The following is an 18,996-nucleotide window of genomic DNA, read 5'->3' as shown; positions in this document are numbered from 1 at the left end:
GCGCCGGGTTCCCTGTAGTCTGGACGATTTTCCAGTCCCGTCGGACCTTCCGCTGCTTCACACCGTTTCCGTTCGCTCGCTCATCCGGAGAGAACCGAGACACGGCTGGGCGCTCGAGGGTTAAGCGTCTGGCTCAGAGACCCGACGGTGGCGACGTTTAGGTTCGAACTCCAATCGGTGCGGCACCGAGCCAACACCCTGACTCCACGTCCACACGTTTTCCCTTTATTCTGGAAAAGGAGTGCTGATGTATGTATTTCTGACTGTGTTACGCATCTATTTAAAAACTTTCCCTGCTGTTCTACATGCATATTTATGCCCAAGTGTTCTCTGCGTCACCTGCTACACACATAGCGCGCATTCCGGACCGCTTCTGAAATTCGACCGCGAGTCATGAGAGCAGTATATATACGCAGTAATCTGTTCATTTATAGCCAGTTCGACTAGAATAATTTACAAATCTCGGTCGGGACTACGGAGCATTGTGTAAGAGTGGCTGAGAGGGAGTTTATTCTGAACGTGATTTCTGTTCCCAAGTTCCTTCGAGCTTTGCTGAAACGAGCAGCGCGTGCATTCCACCTGTCAGGAAGTCATCATTCTTTGACATGCGCTCGGAGTTTAAAGCGAGATCTCTGCTGTGTTTCTCTCCAGGCGAAGCTTGAGATGGACAAATACCTGACACCTCAGCTGCAGGATTCCCTGGCAGTCAAGAAGCAGTGCCAGGATAGCTCCTCTGTGGAGTTTTTCAGCGATGAACAAGGCTCGCCTTACAGCATCAACATGAACGTGTACCTACCTGACATCGCCTACCTGCGCGGCAGCCTGTGCCGCCCGCCGCCGCGGCCCTCCGTCCCCGGCCAGGTGAAAAGCAAACCGGTGAGCTCGACCTTCTCTTCAGCCCCAGACTGTTCCGTCCCTCCTACTCTTCCCGATTTCACGACCATCTTCAGCTCGGCCTCGGCGCCGTGCGCTAACATGGATGCGGGTGACGCTTCAAACGGCGTGTTCATCAAGCAGGAGATGCCCTCTTTCGAGCTTCCGCAGGACGGCCATCTGTTCCAGCTGCTCAGCTCTGACCTCGACGTTCCCATTCAGGCCGTTTCGGACTCTCACGCTCATGCCATGTCGTCAGAGGTGCACACCTTCCACGACCTGCACTTAGCAGCCACACAGACTGCCAACAAGCCGTACTGCGCCATGCCCACTCCTGCGTACCCGCTCGCACCCTCGGGTCACTTCGCCCACAGCCACACGCAGGTCAAAGCGCCCTATCTTCCTCCCTCGCCGCCAACCTCCGAGCCGGGCAGCCCGGACCGGCAGAAAGAGCTGCTGCACAACCTGACGCCACCGCCATCTTACGCCGCCACCATCGCGTCCAAAATGGCCGTCCACATGCCCGCTCATCAAGCGCCCGCATCCACACGAGCTCCCGCGACCACCAGCGCCGGGGTCATGCCTGTCCGATACAACCGCAGGACGAATCCTGACCTCGAGAAGAGGCGGATACACCACTGTGACTTCCCAGGTATGGAGAAACAGTACTTCATTCTCAACATGGTTGTACCTTGACTTTTAAGACATTTGACATTTTCTAGAACAACAAAAAGGCAGTGTTGTCGCTCTGCTCTAAACAGTTAGACAGTTTGAACGGTTTTTAGGTGGCAGAATCATCGACTCGGAGATACCATCCACTACGATCCTTCACTTACAGAGTGTTCTGTTTAGGAGCTGTTTCACATTCAGGTGTAGGTTTATAAATCACACCGATCGCCCTTCCACTCTCCTGCCTTTCCCCAAGCACTCTCTTCCTCTTTCTCTTGCGCTTCCTTACCGAGACCGATGCACTGTTGAATAATTCAGGCCCGGGCCAAAGCCTTTTAACCAGGCCTCTGAATTAATGCGAGGGAGCTGACGTCAGCCCTCCCCTCACCCCCCCCCCTCACCCCCCCCCCCCGATTGTTATTGAATCCTGTTGCATCAAATTGACCGACCAGATTGTAAAACAGGCAAGCCTCATGACACCATTAATAGTGCATTTACGCTAAGCAGTTCATCTGAAACGCCACGCTCCGCCATTTAGAAGCCATCACCGCTTCACTGAACGGGAGGAGGGGGAGGTTTTACAGCTAACAAGATGAGATTGGTTTTAGCTTCTCAAATGGAATGGAAACATTACCGAAGCCAAAGAAAATCTTCCCACTTAGTTTCCTTTCGACTTTACCGTTCTGCCCTCTTTGTTAATTTCCTTCATTCATAGCCGTGTTTTTGTTACAGGTTGCAAGAAGGTTTACACCAAGTCCTCGCATCTGAAAGCTCATCTGAGGACGCACACTGGTAAGAACACCCCCCCCCCCCCCACACACACACACACACACACACACACACACACCGGACTCGACCCCACCCCCAAATTAAAGCTGGGTTTTTATTTGGGCCTGTCGCAGCAGCGCTGCTTATTTATTTTGGGTGTTTCGGGTCATGTTGCTAGGCAGGACCGTGCTCTCTGGCATGCCCTCGCATTCATTCCCATCCACCGCCATGAAAGCTCTCCCACACCGTCGACTCGATATGACTCGATATCTCACCGTTTTGGTTCGGGCGTGAACGGGTTCGACGCCCCGAGTCTCTGAACATCTGGTGTCGCGACCGCTGTTGTTAAAATTCAGGAGCGAAATCGACGCGCTACACAGCGTGACCTTGAAAAAAAAAAAAAAAAAAAACAATCACGCGCGACACTTGTCAGGCCGTTTTTCCAAGAACGGACTTCACGACCGCAAACAAGCCGTAAACCTAAGAGCCAGCTTCCGTTTTGGCCCTCAACTCGCAGTGAGATGACTCCTGACTGCTGACTCGACCGTGCGATAGATCTCGATCCGCTCCAGATTTTTAAAAAAGCTACTTTTGAACAAGAATGAAATAAATAAATACCCAGTCCACGGACGACCGCGTGTAAATCGTACGGACTTCCGTTCTGTTCTCTCTTCCTCTATCTTTTCTGTCTCCTAAGTCTTGTGTAGTCATTAATGTTGTCATAGCAGTGAAAACACACACACACACACACGCACGCACGCACGCACGCGCACACACACTCGTCGTGTTGTAAAATGACCTGAATTATCCCTGCTAAGCTCCAAACTGTTTGGGAGTCCACATTATCCTCCACAACAGCATCAATTAAGCAGGTTATTTGAACTGGTACAACAAGAAGGACGGGTTTCTCTCACTCTCTCTCTCTTTCTCGATCACTCTCTCTTTTTTTCTCCTCTTTACGGAGCGTCTCTTCTGTCTGAAAGAGGGTTTACAATGGCTAATCACCTGAGCTACACTCTAATTCTCCACGTCTCAGGAGAGAGGGGGAAGAAGCCCCCCAGGCGCGCCATGCTCCGAGACGAGCTCGCCAAAACAAGTCATTACAAGATTCCACGTTTGGGACTCTCTTCACCTGTGCCCGAGCGCCACACGTACGCTTTTACTCCGCGTTTACGCCTAATTATCTTTCAGGCTCTTCTAGAGAACCTTTCATACAATATTACAGGTTACTCTAACCTTTAGCGCTGATTAACTTCAGTTCGGAATTGTCTCCGAATGTAGCAGTTGGCTCGAATCTTAAAAACCGAGGCTTAGACGACGTAGCAGCTTTTTTTTTTTCTTTTTTTTTCTTTTTTTTATCTCCTCTTTCATCGACATTCTTCTTCTTCTTTTTCCACTCGTGATGAAAATCCTTCGCAGCCGTTTTCATCACGGGCTGGATAGAAACCTGTCAAGGCTCACGCCGCGTTTTTTCCAGGCCGAGTCTCGTTCTCTCGTGCTTTGTTTGGTTTTCGTACGACCGGCTTTAAAAAAAAAAAAAACGTTGAAGCTTACACATGGGAAAGACAAACAATCCGTCGTGGCAAGTCTTTTTCTCCTTCCTTTGCATTCGATCTCGACAAGCCGGGCTTTATCGCACTGCATATCTCTGTCTTTTCTCTTTCCTTTTCTTTTAAACAAACAAACAGATTCATCTTGAAGGTTGGATTCGAACCTGTAGGCTTTGTGTGTACAGGTGTTATTCAGTGTGGTTACTGACATGGAACAAAAACAAGAGGAACCAACATGACCCCTGATAACATGTTTCAAATTGTATAGAGCGTCTACTGGGAAAAAAAATAAAGAGCAAAAAAAAATAACAGGGATCATGGAATTTTTCGCTGAATCTGAAGTTTATTGTTTTGTGGGTTTTTTTGTTTTTGTTTTTGTTGTTGTTCTAGGCGAGAAGCCATACAGGTGCACATGGGAAGGGTGTGACTGGAGATTCGCTCGTTCTGATGAGCTCACTCGCCACTTCCGTAAACACACGGGCGCTAAGCCGTTCCAGTGTGCCGTGTGCAGCCGCAGCTTCTCCCGCTCCGACCACCTCGCCCTGCACATGAAGAGGCACCAGAACTAATCACGTCTCACGCTTCTTTTACACCTACATGCATTTATATAGGGAATTACTGTATTCACACACACACACACACACACACACACGAACACGCTGACAATCACCTACATTCTTCACACACACACACACACACACTGTCAATCGTGCATTCGAAGAGTCCCTAGAACAACACACATGTGTACAAGGACGAGCCTTCCTTACGAGGGTGAACGCTTTCCTCTCACGTGTCTGAACAAGCTCTGAGCCGAGCTCCTGATTTTATTGCTACACGGCCGACGTCACGTGCTTTCGATCCCGTCACTTAAACGCGGTAGTTAAACGCGCGTCGGATCGACGGACCGCGTAACCTTTTTCACGCGAGCGTTTGTACAATTCGACGACACTTTTTAAAAAGCCAAAAAGAAAAAAAAAAAACCCATCTGCGTTGGTCGGTCGGCACTCGTTCAGTCGCGAGCGCGCTCTTCTAATCCTACACTGCCAGTAAAAAGCGTTTCAGTGCTGTATTTATGGTGTAGGATTTTGAGTAAAATTTTAACTGGACTTATTTTAAGGGGAAGAAAGAAGAAGAAGAAGAAGAAGAAAAAAAAACCCACGGATGCGTGAACGGAGATAAATGTGTGTTTGACTCCGTCTCTCTCTCTCTCTCTCTCTCTCTCTCTCTCTCTCTCTCTCTGAAGCTGTTGTCTAAAGCGTGGAGAGCATTTTAATTGTAAAATAAATAAATACATGTTCACAGACATAATCCAGCAGATATTAGACACGTCATACAAATGTATACGGTGATATTTCGGAAATTATCGGAGCCAACGAGTCGAGTACGTTTTTTTATGATGTGTTGCCGTTATTTATAGGCGTAACGACGTTTGTGTTTTTTTGTTTTGTTTTGTTTTGTTTTTATATAAATTCTTTTTATATTGTGTTGTGATTTCTACAAAAAATCGGAGACCTGACGATGCTTTTTGACCCCACCCCCCCAACCCCCCAACCCCACCCCCACCCTCGCAACCCCACCCCCACCCCCGCCCCGGACCAAACTTTGAGATCTGACCGATTTCCACCCGAGTTTAATAAAGCACTTATTAAAAGCACCTAGATCAGCCCGCTGATTCGTTCCTTCTTAAATCCAGATTCCGAATCTTCCGATTCGAATTTCTCCTTATTTTCAATTCGCATCTGGACACGGGCAGTCATTCCAGATGTTTAAAAGCTTTTCCCTGGCAGTGTGTTCATATATTCGTATGTAACGACGGACATCTTGTCGCGTTACAGTGAAAAAAGTCCTACCTTGTCATCCGACGCTGACGATACGGCTCGTCTAATACCCGTCCTGCTTTTTTACCCAGAATTCCACGTTTAGTGACGGTGCACAAAGCTAGGACTTTTTTTTTTTTTTTTTTTTTTAATTTTAAATAAACTTTTTACTTTTTTAAACGTCTGGAACTGGAATTAACAAAAGGATTTCTCTTCGTCTTTGAAATCTGTCAAAGCCCGCGCCGTGCACCGCAGGCCGCTTCTCTTTTTTTATGTTTTGCACTTGAATCAGACTGGAAATGGGTTCGATTGTCACTGGATCAAGTACTGTTCAAACCGGACTCCTCGAGTATAAATCCAATCACCCGGTTTAGTCCGAGACACACTCTCTGACTGCGAGCTGACGTATTTATAGCTTCTGAAAGAAAAGGATAATAATGTACTGCTACTGAGCTGCAATTACGGCCTGAATTATTGAACGGCTGCGTATAAATGGAACGAGAGGGATATTAAAGCGATGCAGACAGCTGGATGATTTGTACAGACCTTCTCACTCATACACACACACACACACACACACACACACACACACACACGAGCATGCCGGCCATTTTGTTCTTACCGTCACTGGTGCGTTAGCTTGAATGTATAAGACCGCACAAACTGTTCTGTCCAAGTAACACCACAGGAACACATTTCATCTTCAAGTGCCTTCTGGGGTTTTCTTTCTGTTCACAGGTTTTTAGAACCAACAAATAATAATAAAACAGCTCTGATGTTTACTCTTGGCAGTGATTTGGTTACCCACGACAGCAGCCGTTTTCATTTCTTGAAAAAGAGGGCTATCCTAGTTCTTCCTGTAAAAAAAAAATAAATAAAAAAATTAACTTATTTATTTCATAGGCTTCATGAAGTGAAATTTGATGACAAATGGGATTTTTTTTTTTTCCGTGTAACTAAACTACCTTATTGTAAATATTCTTCATTTTACTGTAAATATTATTTGATCGATTTTTATTTTATTGCTTTTTTTTTTGTTTGTTTGTTTTTTGTTTTTAAATGAAATTCGAGGGGCACAAGCATATTACTCTGCATCTTTGCGGTGTGTCGACTTTATTTTATTTTATTTTTTTTTTCGTTATTGTTTTTTTTTTTTTTTTTAAATTTTATTTTGTACTTATTTTATAGATTCTCAGATGATATTTCTAAATTCATTGTCTTCAAAATGACAAAAGTTGTTTTTTGCCAACTGAATGAAACAAAACCTAATAAAAAAAAATATCACAGTGACATTTTCACTTCTTTGCTTCTTACTGTTATTTATCTATTTATTTATTTATTTATTTTGAATGAACTTTTATCTCTAAAAAAAAAAAAAAAATTGTTGTTTTCATTCCTTGGAACTTATCTGCCTTCTGTATACGGGGACAAAAAGGCCGCCATCCGGACGCCGAGTCACATTACCATCCAGTTCACTGGACTGTGAAATCTATTAGACAATATTTTAGAAATATATTTGACAATATTCAGAATTTTTCCTGCTTTTTATCCACCGACTTCAAGAAACCCTATACCTAACAACTGAAAATATCTTTCGTGTAGAAAAAAATGATGTAATGCTTCTTACTGCGATCATTATAAATCAAATATAATATTATTCAGCCTATTTTGAGACACGTTTCGTATTCTACTGGTAAATTATTTATTTATTTATTTTTTTGATAAATCACCGAGTAATTTAAAAGGAACTCGACCAAACAGAAGAAGACTATTCCAAGCTTGAAATTCGTAGGAAGACGTGTAGAAATCGGATTAACGATCAGTTATATTTGCTTTTATTGTTAATGCTATAAAAGGAAATATGAGCTAAAGTAGCCAAGATATTTTCGCTTGCTGACAAAACGTGGATTACGAAAGCGATCATTTATCAATTTCACATTTTATGGTGCATATGGACATCGTCAACTTATATTCTAATACATAAAAAAATATAGAAATAAATATGAGATTCATTTTTAGATTTTACTGTAATCATTTAAAAATACTTACTTTTTTTTTTTTTAAAAATTATTTTATTTGTGTTTACGTATGAGGATAATGGACTGAAACAGGATATAGTATTGCTGGCATGTCTGAAATGAACACTGGCATAACCTGTTAGCAAGACTTCAGAATAAACCCCCAGATCATACTTTTATACCATCTAATAGTCCTTATATTTGAAGATGAGCAGAAGCGTTCTGAGGGTAGTAGTATTGTCATCTGTTTAGGCTTACAGCTACACCGACTGACCCGAGAACAGACAACCTCGACTTCGTTTACAAAACACGCATCTGAGAAGAGACAGATTGGAACGCGAAGAAAAAAAAAAGAGAGAGAGAGAGGGAAAACATCACGAGAACTCAAGACTCCCATTCAAGACGTCCACGGGAACGTTATCTGCTCTCCAGGAATAACCGATACATCCGATACAATACGGTGTTTTACCACGGTAAGTCATACGTTGCATAAATATAGAGATTGAACACCAGGTTTAAAATAAATCGGTGGAAATGTACATTTATGTCTATATTGATGTATACTGTTGAATAGTAAATATATCTCATAATATACTGATCTGAGAGTAATATACAAGTGTTAAAATGACCTGTCTTTGCAAATGAAGCCATATTTTAATCAACATTACATTACACTGATCTCTTTTTTTTATTATTATTATTTTTAAGAGCGTACACCTTCCTTCAGAATTAGGAAGAGCTTTAACGTCATCAGTTCCCGTAAGTTCACACGGCGAAGAATTCAAAGGATCATGTTTAATAGTTGAATTCACCTTCAAAGCTTTAGGTTCAAATTTTTTTTTTGTTGGTTTGTTTTTTAACTTCTCCCAAGTGTGTTGTTTTTTTTTGTTTGTTTTTTTACAACCTCCAAAATGGTGCTGCTCATGATATGGCGCGTTTAATTAATCGATTCTGACCTTTATATCTATATACCTGCCTGTTGCTTAGGCCTGAGGAAAGAACATGTTGCTGCTGTACATCAAAAGGCAATCAAAAAAAAAAAAAAAATCTTGGAATAAAAACTACCAGAGTAGAAATGCTTGCGCTTTGAAAAATTTACTTTCTGATGACTGTCAGCAGAAAGGGAAAAAAAAAAAAACAACTTGCTGCTAGTCTGACTGTAAGGTTCACAGGAGAAAGGAAACGCTAGTTACGTAACTGTGGTTAAGTGAACCCTGGATAACCGCCAGGTGAGGTCAGAATCACATGGATACCTTCTTGTCCATGCATGCATGCATGCCGAGGTGTTCCAAAAGAGCCACAAAGTGATGTATGATGCAGTGTTTGCAATAAATCCTGCTATCGTACAGCCGTCTCACTCTCTGGATCAGCTCTGGTTCCAAATAACAATTATCCGGGTTTCAAAGAGCAGTTACGTCACTCGCAAGCTATTTTACCCCATTTCACTGATGAGAAATAGTACCATAGTACCATGCTACACACAGCTCTACTAGTCTTTGTGCTGTTTGAGCCAAAAAGCAGGTTTTAAAAGCATCTTGCAAGGGCTCATAAGGAAGGGACTCCAGTACAAGGGGGAGATCCCACACTGGGCTCTTCAGGGAACCATGATGGATTGTTCCACCAAAGGGCATGCAGATCCAGTATGCTAGGGGCTCTTATATTTAGGAGTGTTTCCCGGACTGCAAGGTTGCAGTCCTCAGTTTCCACTTCACAGGTGACCTGGCTGGACGTCACCAATCTCCCTTCATTTGGAACAGTAGATCTGCTCCAGGAGGAAGTCATCATGGTGTTCCAACCACTATCGGATGCAGCGGTGGAAACCAAGGCCTTGCTGACCATCTCGGGGCCATGAGTCTGGAGTCTAGTTCTGTTTAACATGGGAAGAATCAGTGGCGGAGGAGAAAAGGGAAACGGTAGATGAATTGGTTCGTCCAGGAAGTAAAACATAATTGGTAATGAGTCGACTTGGCATCAGGGAAGAGGCGTTCCTGCACCTAGCCAAACCTTTCTCAGATCTGGTGCAGGCTCCAGGAAGTATATTGAGTCGAGTCGTTTGTTCCGAACCCCGATGTCTAGCTCTGTCCAAAAGATAACACACTTCTTGGGTCAGAACGACAACCTTGTTGGAGTCTGATATCAATGAGGACCTGAGCCCAAAGGACATAAGTATATACCCATAAGACATGAGGACCCACAGATCTGATAGTCACTGCCCGATAAGCAATGCTTCTGAGCAATGCGGCGCTCTTCATGGGTGTGGTCTGAAGGACCTTTTAATGCTGGGTGAAGGGTGCTGTTTAGGGCCCAACATGGTCAGACCTACAAGGGATATAAGGGTATGACTTTCACCACCTAGGGCCTGTGCAAGTCAGACAGAACCTCACTGGAGCACTGGTTCGAACTGGTTCGAAGTGCTGTGTGGCCAGTCTGCCACATATCCTGGCCTAGGTCCCACTGTTGGATCAAGGTGTTGATCAGCTCCCTCACAGACTGCTCAACATGTATCGTCCCACTTGGAGCGATTGTCCGAGTGCTAGCAGTAAAATGGTCAATGTAATGCCCCTATCTGTATCTGTGTCTGTACCTGTATTCAGATTGAAACCTGCGTGCGCACTTATTCTATTTGTTTGTACCTGCGAGTTCTATTTGGTTTGGTCTAATTTCCAAAATATAAACAAATCAGCAACCTAATTTAAACCGTTCGGGACGAACGAACGAACCTCGTAAATGCGTCATGCTGCAACTCGTGTTAACGAACATGGTCTTTTTAGTTCATACCTTCCACTCGTGTGCCTGGTCCTTGGTTTCACACCTCTAGTCTCAACCCTTTTTGGCAAGCTTTCCAAAAAAAACAAAAACAAATAGTGCATCTCCTATTAATATCTGCATCTGCATCCATTTAAAACACATATTAGTTCAAGACGAATATTGCATTTGTATCCGGTTACATCCCTAATTTACACACAGTGCTTCATCGGGTAAGACCACCAGCAATGGCAGGCAAGTAGCCCAGGTTAACCTGCTCATGATCTGACATTTTTGCTAAAAACATACACCATGGAGCCTCTATTCATGACGTTTTGTTCAAGTTCATGAAGTTGTATGTGTTATTATGGTCTATACTGGTATGCCATAACCTGAAACATACACCTATTTCAGATTTCCTTATCATGGAATGCCATTATACTAATATATTATCACAGAAATTGCGGAAAAGTATCTGGTACAAAGTGAATGTATTCACAACCTCTACTTGTACTGGAGCATCACCAAGAAATAAAGGCTAATAAAACTGTATTAGCTGAATATTTCATGTCCTTTAGCTACTTTATCCGCACTACAAGAGAAGCATTAACATGGTCTGAGCTCATCTGAAGGGAGTTTATGTCTCGGCAGAATTAATGCAGACGAGCCTTATGAGTTTTGAGTGAAAACTTTATTCCCCCCACCCCCAGACACCTTTGGCTGTATCACACAGTATAGTGTAGTCCACCTGGATTCAGGACATTAAAATTAATTAAAATTAAATTAAAACCCACATTCTCCTGATATCCCGAAACTATAAACGCGAGTCGTTCAACCTGATCATTTTCGCGTCTTTAACCTCCATTCGATTCTCGTTAAGATCTCGGAACGATCGTTCCTCTGAGCCCCCGTCTATAGGTTCTGGGAGTCTCGGTGTTTTTCATTCTCTTGCGGGCGGACGGACGTTGTTTGCTGTTTGCTTTATGAGACATCGGTACTCTCTCGGGGTGCAACCGAATTACAAGCTGCCAAAACGTTGAGGAACCCCTGTGAGCGGAGAAACAATACTCCTTTTGATATGAGATCAGGAAACACGGCGAAGGAAAATAAATGCTTTCATTGCTCCGAACAAGACGGGGAATTTCTCCCTCTTTGCTACATGTGTTCTTGGTTTGATTCTCAGGACGAACCTCGGCCCCTGTCCCTAATAGACTTCAGATGTCAAAGGCAGGCAAACAATGGAGGCTCCATTGGAATCTATCAGGAGGTTCTTCAAGGTTGCTCTTGGGCATTCCTCCTACAGGTCTTCTCCTTTCTTTCCTCCCTCTCTCTCTCGCTCTCTTTTTTTTCTTCTTCTTCCCTTCGTCCTCCCCCTTTCCATACAAGAGAGCTCCAGACCCCCAGGGTGAACATTATTGCTCTAAAGTTGAAGGCCCCTACCTCTTCTCCCCACTCCCTGGCTTTAGTGAGACTCGTTGCACTTTCTCATAACCTGGCCCAGTTTGATCGATACATAGGAGCAGTGCTTTGCCACGGCAGAACAAAAGCACGACCCCGAGTGTTGTCAAAAAGAATTTGTGCAGCACTGAGCGGCCTGTAGACTGTACAGAGGGATTAATGAAAACTGATGTGAAGTCCGACACGCACATTAACTTTATGCTGTGCTATTTAAGCCTCATTTCTTTTCAATCAGCCTCCCGAATGCGCTTTTGCTCACGTTTTTCCCCTCAATTTGAATGTAACACAACATTAAATGTCGCTCACCTGACGCTATTATTTTGCAAACCGTGCTATTAAATAATGCTAACGCAAATACATGACATCTAATGTGACTGTCAACCATCTAAAAGATATCAACCCCTTACAACATGTCATTATTATTATTATTATTATTATTATTATTATTATTCATTTGTCACTCATCACCCTGTAATCAAGAAAGCATTTCATATCAGTTTGAAAGCTTTTCTAGAGAAGGTGTTAACTGATGAGCATGAAGCTTCACTTTCATTTATGATATTTCCTTTTACCAAACTGTTTGTACTGATCAATCATAAAGAGAAACAAACAAACAAACAAAAGAAACCCACAGGATAAGTGGCTTTTTTGGTGGACCTGCTGGACCTGTTTGCTTTGTTGTTCTTCCTCTTTATTCATCTTTCCTTATTCATTGGTAGGGTGGTTTTCTCATGGTTATCAAATAATAAAGTTATTGCACTCGTTCAGATTGTCTTTGCTTCCCCTCTATGTTCGCAAGTGAGCGAGCTACTGGCTTATGGAGCAGATTAATAACAATTACTGTCACATCTGGGCTTCTGGCCTCAGGCCGGTGTTACACGCTGTTTTTGGTGGGATTTTTCCAGTGTAGCTTTACAGACCACCCACTTGCTAGGACAACACGGGCCATTTGTGGAGGAGGACCTGTTCTCTGCATGCTGTGGAAACATAACAAGCCGTGAGCGAACACACAGTGGCTTGCGCTTATGGTTCTAATCACCATCCTAATGCCTTAATGGACAACTGTTTCAAGTGGGTACTTTCCCTTTTCAAACATCAGCTAAGTTTGCTGGATCTGAAGAGAGGCCCTGTAGGAAACTCGGGGTGAAAATGGTAAATGTATTTTATTGATGTTAAACCTGTTTATTAAGCTTATTTGTGGTTCCTCTTTGCATGGTTGACATTTAAATTGAAGAAAATAAGTTGTTTGTTTTTTTTTTTTTTTTTTTTTTAAAAAAAAGCAACTTTTATACAGAGCATGATTGGAAAATGATGACGCTTTTCTTTTCTTTTTTCTTTTTTTTCTTTTTTTTAAATTTTTTGCCTGGCTTGAATGCATTGCTAAAGCAGCTGGGATGCTGGTAAGCTACACATGTATGTGCTAAATAAGGGATGATTCATTTGGCTTACTGAGCCACAGGGCATGATTCAGCCTCTTCACACTTTCACACCAGTGCGTTAGGAAAACAAAATGGCAGACGTGTCTCAATGAGTTGGCACTATGAGCTTTTAAAAAAAGAAACATGACTGTCACAGTGACCGACTGGATATTTGGAACATTCACCATTGTTTTACAATATTACTTGTTATTAACCTGTGACTAATTAAATCAATGAGCAGAAAAGAAATATTCCCAGAATTGACTTTCAAATAACGAAATCTTGCTCAAGGTTACCCCCTATTACACCACAAGTAATTACAAATCTTCCCATCGTCTCCTACTCATACCAATAGCAGTACCACTAGCAGCTTCAGGCAACTCTACATAGAAGTCAAAAACAATCAAATGCCACATCCGGGACTCTAGAAAAATTCCAACTCCAGTAGATAATTGTTTTTTTTTTCTCCCTCATACTAGACAGTTTCCTATATGCACTCCCTCTTTTGTAACCAGTTATCCACTAGGCGTTTCTGGCCCATAGCAGGTTTTTCTGGCCTAGAGGAGAAACCAAACCCACATGTCTACTGGTCACGACATGTGTCGAATACTAGTTATTTCCTTTATTTTATTATTATTATTATTTCCGTCTGCCTTGTAGGATTGCAGGGTGATGCCCCAAATGTTAATGTGAATGTTAATATTACTCCCACCTGGTCCACCGCAGCAAGACATGACATCCTCTGGCATCCCAAACATCCTAAACAAATAGAGAATAAGCCGTTTGGAAAGGAGGCCAAGGATATTATTGTACATGCTTTAGATAATTGGTAATATCACCACAAGATAGAGGTATGAACACGTGACGAGGACAGGTCAGTGACGCTGTCAATGGAGACCAGAGTCTGTATGGCATTGGCAGTGCTTTTTAATTGACTATTTATTGACTTTCCTGGATTCTCTGTTTATAAGCTGTGGCTGAAAGTTTTGCCTGGTTGCATAGGGTTAACATTTATCTTAGGTGACAGCACATAAGTCTGCTTGGTCACATACAAGGCATCAGAATGAAACACAGAAGCAATTAAGGGCTAACACAAAACAGGTGAACACAGTGTGATAACAAACCAATGATAGGACGAGTCTTGAGCCGAAACAAACGCACATGGAGTGAACTCAAAACAAACACAAACACAACAAAACTTGTTGCACTGGGAAACACACTGTGAATGTAAATTTGTGACAGCATCCAGGAAAAGGGACTTTTCTCTGCAACTCATTTCTGTTTTAAACGTCTTACTAAGACTTCTCTGAAATACGGTACTCAGGTGTGCTTTGTGCCACCCCATGATTCAGCTGGGTGGTTGACCATGGCTATAATCATTCATATCCTTGTGTACAATTCCCACCCCTAATATGATGTAACCCAACCAAAGCTTTGCCAATTACCAAACAGCTAAAGACCCACCTCTTCCGTGAACACGTAACTAACTACTAAAAAAAACCAACCTTACTCTGGCTCTTACACCTCACCTCAATTCTACACTTTAGAACTCAATTAAAGATCTTGTACAGTAGCACTACTTGTATTCTTCTCTGCTTGATATATCGCTTTGCTTGGCCTTTTCTTGTCCTATTATTGGTTTGTTATCACACTGTGTTCACCTGTTTTGTGTTAGCCCTTAAGCGCTTGTATTTCCTCATTTGTAAGTCTCTTTGGATAAAAGCGTCTGCTAGATGAATAAATGTAACTGTAAATAGAGACAGGACACAAATGAGCAGTTGAGGCTTGAGGACCTTGTTCAAAGGTCCAACAGTGGAAGCGTGGTCATGCTTGGACATGAACTCACAACCTTCCAATCAGTAGCCTAATGCTTTTCCCAACGGCTTAACCACTGAGCTCTCACTGCCCCTACTGCTCCATTGCCCCAATTATGAACATCCATTAAAGCCACCTTGTAATGTGCAAAGCAAAGGAAACACTGCACAAGAAATCTTTCAAATTTATTTCTATTAGGTAGCAGGCTCAATATGGATGGCAGTAGATGAAGTGGATAAAGCTTCTGTATTGAGCTGCCAATTAGTGCCAGCATGATGCATAAATAAGTTATCTACAGTGGTGTCTCCAGCATCACTCTGTACACTCATGACCTCCTACCGCTTTTCTGATACATCTATTTACATTACGGTAATGCAAAAGACCTTTTAACCATGGGTAACCATGGCCTATGCTCTTGATTAAAAGCACAGGGAAGCTGATCTTTTATAGATCTTCCAGATGTAGGCATGACACAATCACATACAGTTGGAATATGAAGACATTTTTGAAATGTCAATGAAGCCTTCCTTAATTAAAAACGCCGGCTGCTGTGTCACAAAGTACTTAGGTGACTGCCATTTTTTTTTTTTTAGATGATTTTTTAAATAAGCGTTTCTATTCAGCTTGTAGCCAGCAGGGACTTGTTTCTGTTTTTATATCCCAGGCATCCTAATTAAGCTAGAGAAAAGGAATCGGGACTGTATTTCAGCACCACTGAAGCAAATTGAGGATAATTGCCTTGCTCAGAGGCATATCAGGAGTACAGGACCCGCAGACCTTTTGCTACATCAACGGTTTCCCCAAGCATTTACCAATTACACAGCTGCCATCAACGACACGATGTGTGTTGGAGATGAGCTCTGTTCTGGGCATGCTTAGAATGAGTAGTGCTCGAATTTCCAGTTGAATCGCCAGCATGAAACATATTCCTTCACGATGACTCACCAGCCCTGAATTTGAAGTGTTACGTGGCTAATAATCAGGTTCTATTTTACATGAGAGATCCCGCACCACAATCTAATCGAAAAGTCTTAGCGAGAAGTTCAAGAGGGGCACTACACAGAATAACCCCCTATTCAGTCTTGCTCAATTTTGAACAAACGACAGCTAATCAGATCACAAGTGCATGTTAGTGCATTCTGTTGCTGTTGAGTCAAGTGGCGGTGGGTGGCACTTCACCCTTGGCCCCTACAATTACCCATTAATAACCATTAAATGAGATTTTTCTATCGATTTCTATGGTACTTTGCTCCAAGTACAAACTAATGAGTTACCATGTTATCAGCCAGTGGTTGTGTCAATACAAACTTCGGCCAAGCGCCTTCTTGAGTGTTCACAATCTCCTTCAAGCTATTTTTATAAAAAAAGAAATCAGTAAGAATCGTTATTATCAGATGTACGATAAGACACAAAACATATACACATTATATTCCCATAGGTCACTCTCGTGCATTCGAACCCATTTGTCTAATATTCAACATGTGGGGACGCTCATAGTTCCAGCAAACCTCCTCCCTCCGCAAACAGCCTAGCCAATTCTCTGCTTTTACCCACAGCCTAGCTTTATGATTTATGACTTGTGATTTAGATACTGTTCTGTTTGGGGTGAAAGGCTAGTTTTTCGTTTAATTACCCTGAAGTTTTAGAGCTGACGGCAGTTTCTGGTCAACTGGATGCAAGCCATGATCTCGTCCTTAAAGTCAAGTTTCATCAATATTGAATTCCAACTAATAGTGAGACTAAGAATGAAGAAAGTTGATGCAGTTTGTTCTCCAGTGTGTTTTCACTACAAGCGCTTGGTGGCTGATTGTTGAGTTTCAACACGTCCCCTGTTTTTCATAAAAAAACGAGAGCAAATTAGGCTGAATTGTAGACTGCGGTTATGTTTAATATACCATCATTATGTTAACATCCCACAAGCCGGAGTTCACTGGCTCTAGAAACGCATTTGAACCTCTGCCTATTGATATAAAACAGCTAAGTAAATATGTGTATTATATTCTGAAACAGATATTAATATTTAAACACACTAATGTAATTTTATATCAAGAATGTTTTAATGAATAGTCTTAATTTTAATTGAAGAAACCCCCAGCTTGGGAAGTCCAACAACACATCAAAGAAGACAACTGAAATAAGTTGTGAGCAGCGATACGCGGGGTCCAATCACTCTTCGCAAGTAGCGCCCCTAATGGCCAGTTCTTACCAAGTTACATAGAACGCAATATAAATTTCCACGTTATCATTAGATGGACAGTGACAGATGAACACAACAATGAAGTACACCAAATTTCAGCGTGATCAGGTTTACAGTTCCTGAGAAACAGAGATTTGAACTTAACCATCAGGACAAGACAGTTCCTGTTATGACTTATGTTATAGCAGATATACACAGTCATTCACTCACCAGCCGTTTTTCCCTCTCTCTCTCTCTCTCTCTCTCTCTCTCTCTTGAAGTTAATAAGACAGATAATGCAGTTTGAAGCGTTTACTGTGACAGAAATTTTACTGAATGTTACTCATGCGATACATAATATACAAGTCACTTTGAATGAGTTGTTACTTCAGAAACGATTACGTATTAGAACGAGCACGTTAATATAAACCTAGCGTTTGAATTAAAGCCAAGGCTACGTACAGTTCGAGCTGCTGTTATCGAAAATAACCGATACTGTCTTTGGACCAATCGGATTTGAGAATTCAACAGTGCTGTGTTGTAAGTATTCTAAAAATGTGCATTTCACAGAGAAGTTAAAGGTTTGGGTTTGTTTTTTTTTTTGGCAAATTGTCAGTTTGTTCTCTCAGGATAGTCTCTAAAGGTCAACAAAACGTTAGAGCTCGTTTAGAAGAGATGCGCCGAAGAAAAGAGACGCCGTATTAAAGCACAGAAGCGAAAGCAGGATTAGATCCATCGTCCGCCCTGGCCGAGCGCTCACTGTCAATGGTTACTCTTTATCTGTGCGCTAAATGGCGACTGCGACTGGCTACGTCCCAAACCACAGTTCAAATGGGTCGTTAATACTAATGGAGAAATGACTTCTTATGGCTTAGAAGTTGTTCTGTGAGAAGAGCAGCAGCTGCACACCTGCCATACACGACCTGCACATGCAAACCGAGAGCTTAGAAGCCTTGGGTTCAAACTATAACACCGTGTACAAGCCTTTGGATGCATTTCATAGATATGATATTTACAGACAGAACATATCAGAGAAATGCCTGATTTTATAATGCCTGAAAGCGGTGTTTTGTTTTTTTTTTTCTTTCTTCATAATAAATACCACATTTCAACAACTTTCCCTCAGAGCAACAGCAATAAAAGACAAGACTGGTCTTATTTTTTTTCCACAGGTGTGTATGTGTGTGTGAGAATGACAGGAAGAGAGTGCATAAAGAGAATGTCTGAGTGTCAGTAATCCAGCTGTTAAGCTGCTAAGGGTCTCCTCGGGGATCCACACACCTTAGCTGACAGCAGGAATTAGTATATATGTGTGTGTGTGTGTGTGTGTGTGTGTGTGTGTGTCTTTGCAGTGTCCGAGCCTCAAAAAGTAAGTGCGCATTCTGAAAATATGGTCACTGGGACTGGAGCGACCTGACATTTGACTTTTCCGCTCACAGTGTTCAGTTCATTAACAGAGGCACAATATCATTAAAGAACTAGTTGAATTCTCCATTCTGATTGGTCAGAATGTCGAATTCTCCATTCTGATTGGTCATCGTCTGTAACAGCAGCTCTGACGGTAGTACTGGCTCTTATTCAAATCACTAGTTTGTATTTAATGTGCGTTCTAATGTTTTATTGTTTTTATACTCCCTACTTACATGCATGGCGGCAATTTAAGCCTTATAATAAGCACATGTTTATAGT

The 18,996-nt window shown here is 42.3% G+C and overlaps 1 protein-coding gene across 1 annotated transcript in view; it reads left to right on the top strand.

The window, feature by feature from the left end:
• The window catches only part of klf5a (Kruppel-like factor 5a), a 6,004-nt gene extending 1,521 nt beyond the window's left edge, over positions 1 to 4,483 (top strand). The window contains exons 2-4 of the mRNA XM_053616087.1: positions 652 to 1,525; positions 2,275 to 2,334; positions 4,251 to 4,483. Of these exons, the coding sequence (XP_053472062.1) occupies positions 652 to 1,525; positions 2,275 to 2,334; positions 4,251 to 4,429 (1,113 nt within the window). The 3' untranslated portion in view covers positions 4,430 to 4,483. The remainder of the gene's footprint in view (positions 1 to 651; positions 1,526 to 2,274; positions 2,335 to 4,250) is intronic.
• The last annotated feature ends 14,513 nt before the right edge of the window (positions 4,484 to 18,996 follow it).

This window comes from Ictalurus furcatus, chromosome 26 (genome assembly GCF_023375685.1).
Source record: "Ictalurus furcatus strain D&B chromosome 26, Billie_1.0, whole genome shotgun sequence".
Taxonomy (NCBI): Eukaryota; Metazoa; Chordata; class Actinopteri; order Siluriformes; family Ictaluridae; genus Ictalurus; species Ictalurus furcatus.
The sequence above is the reverse complement of the archived record's forward strand: the minus strand, read 5'-3'. Positions and strand labels throughout refer to the sequence as shown.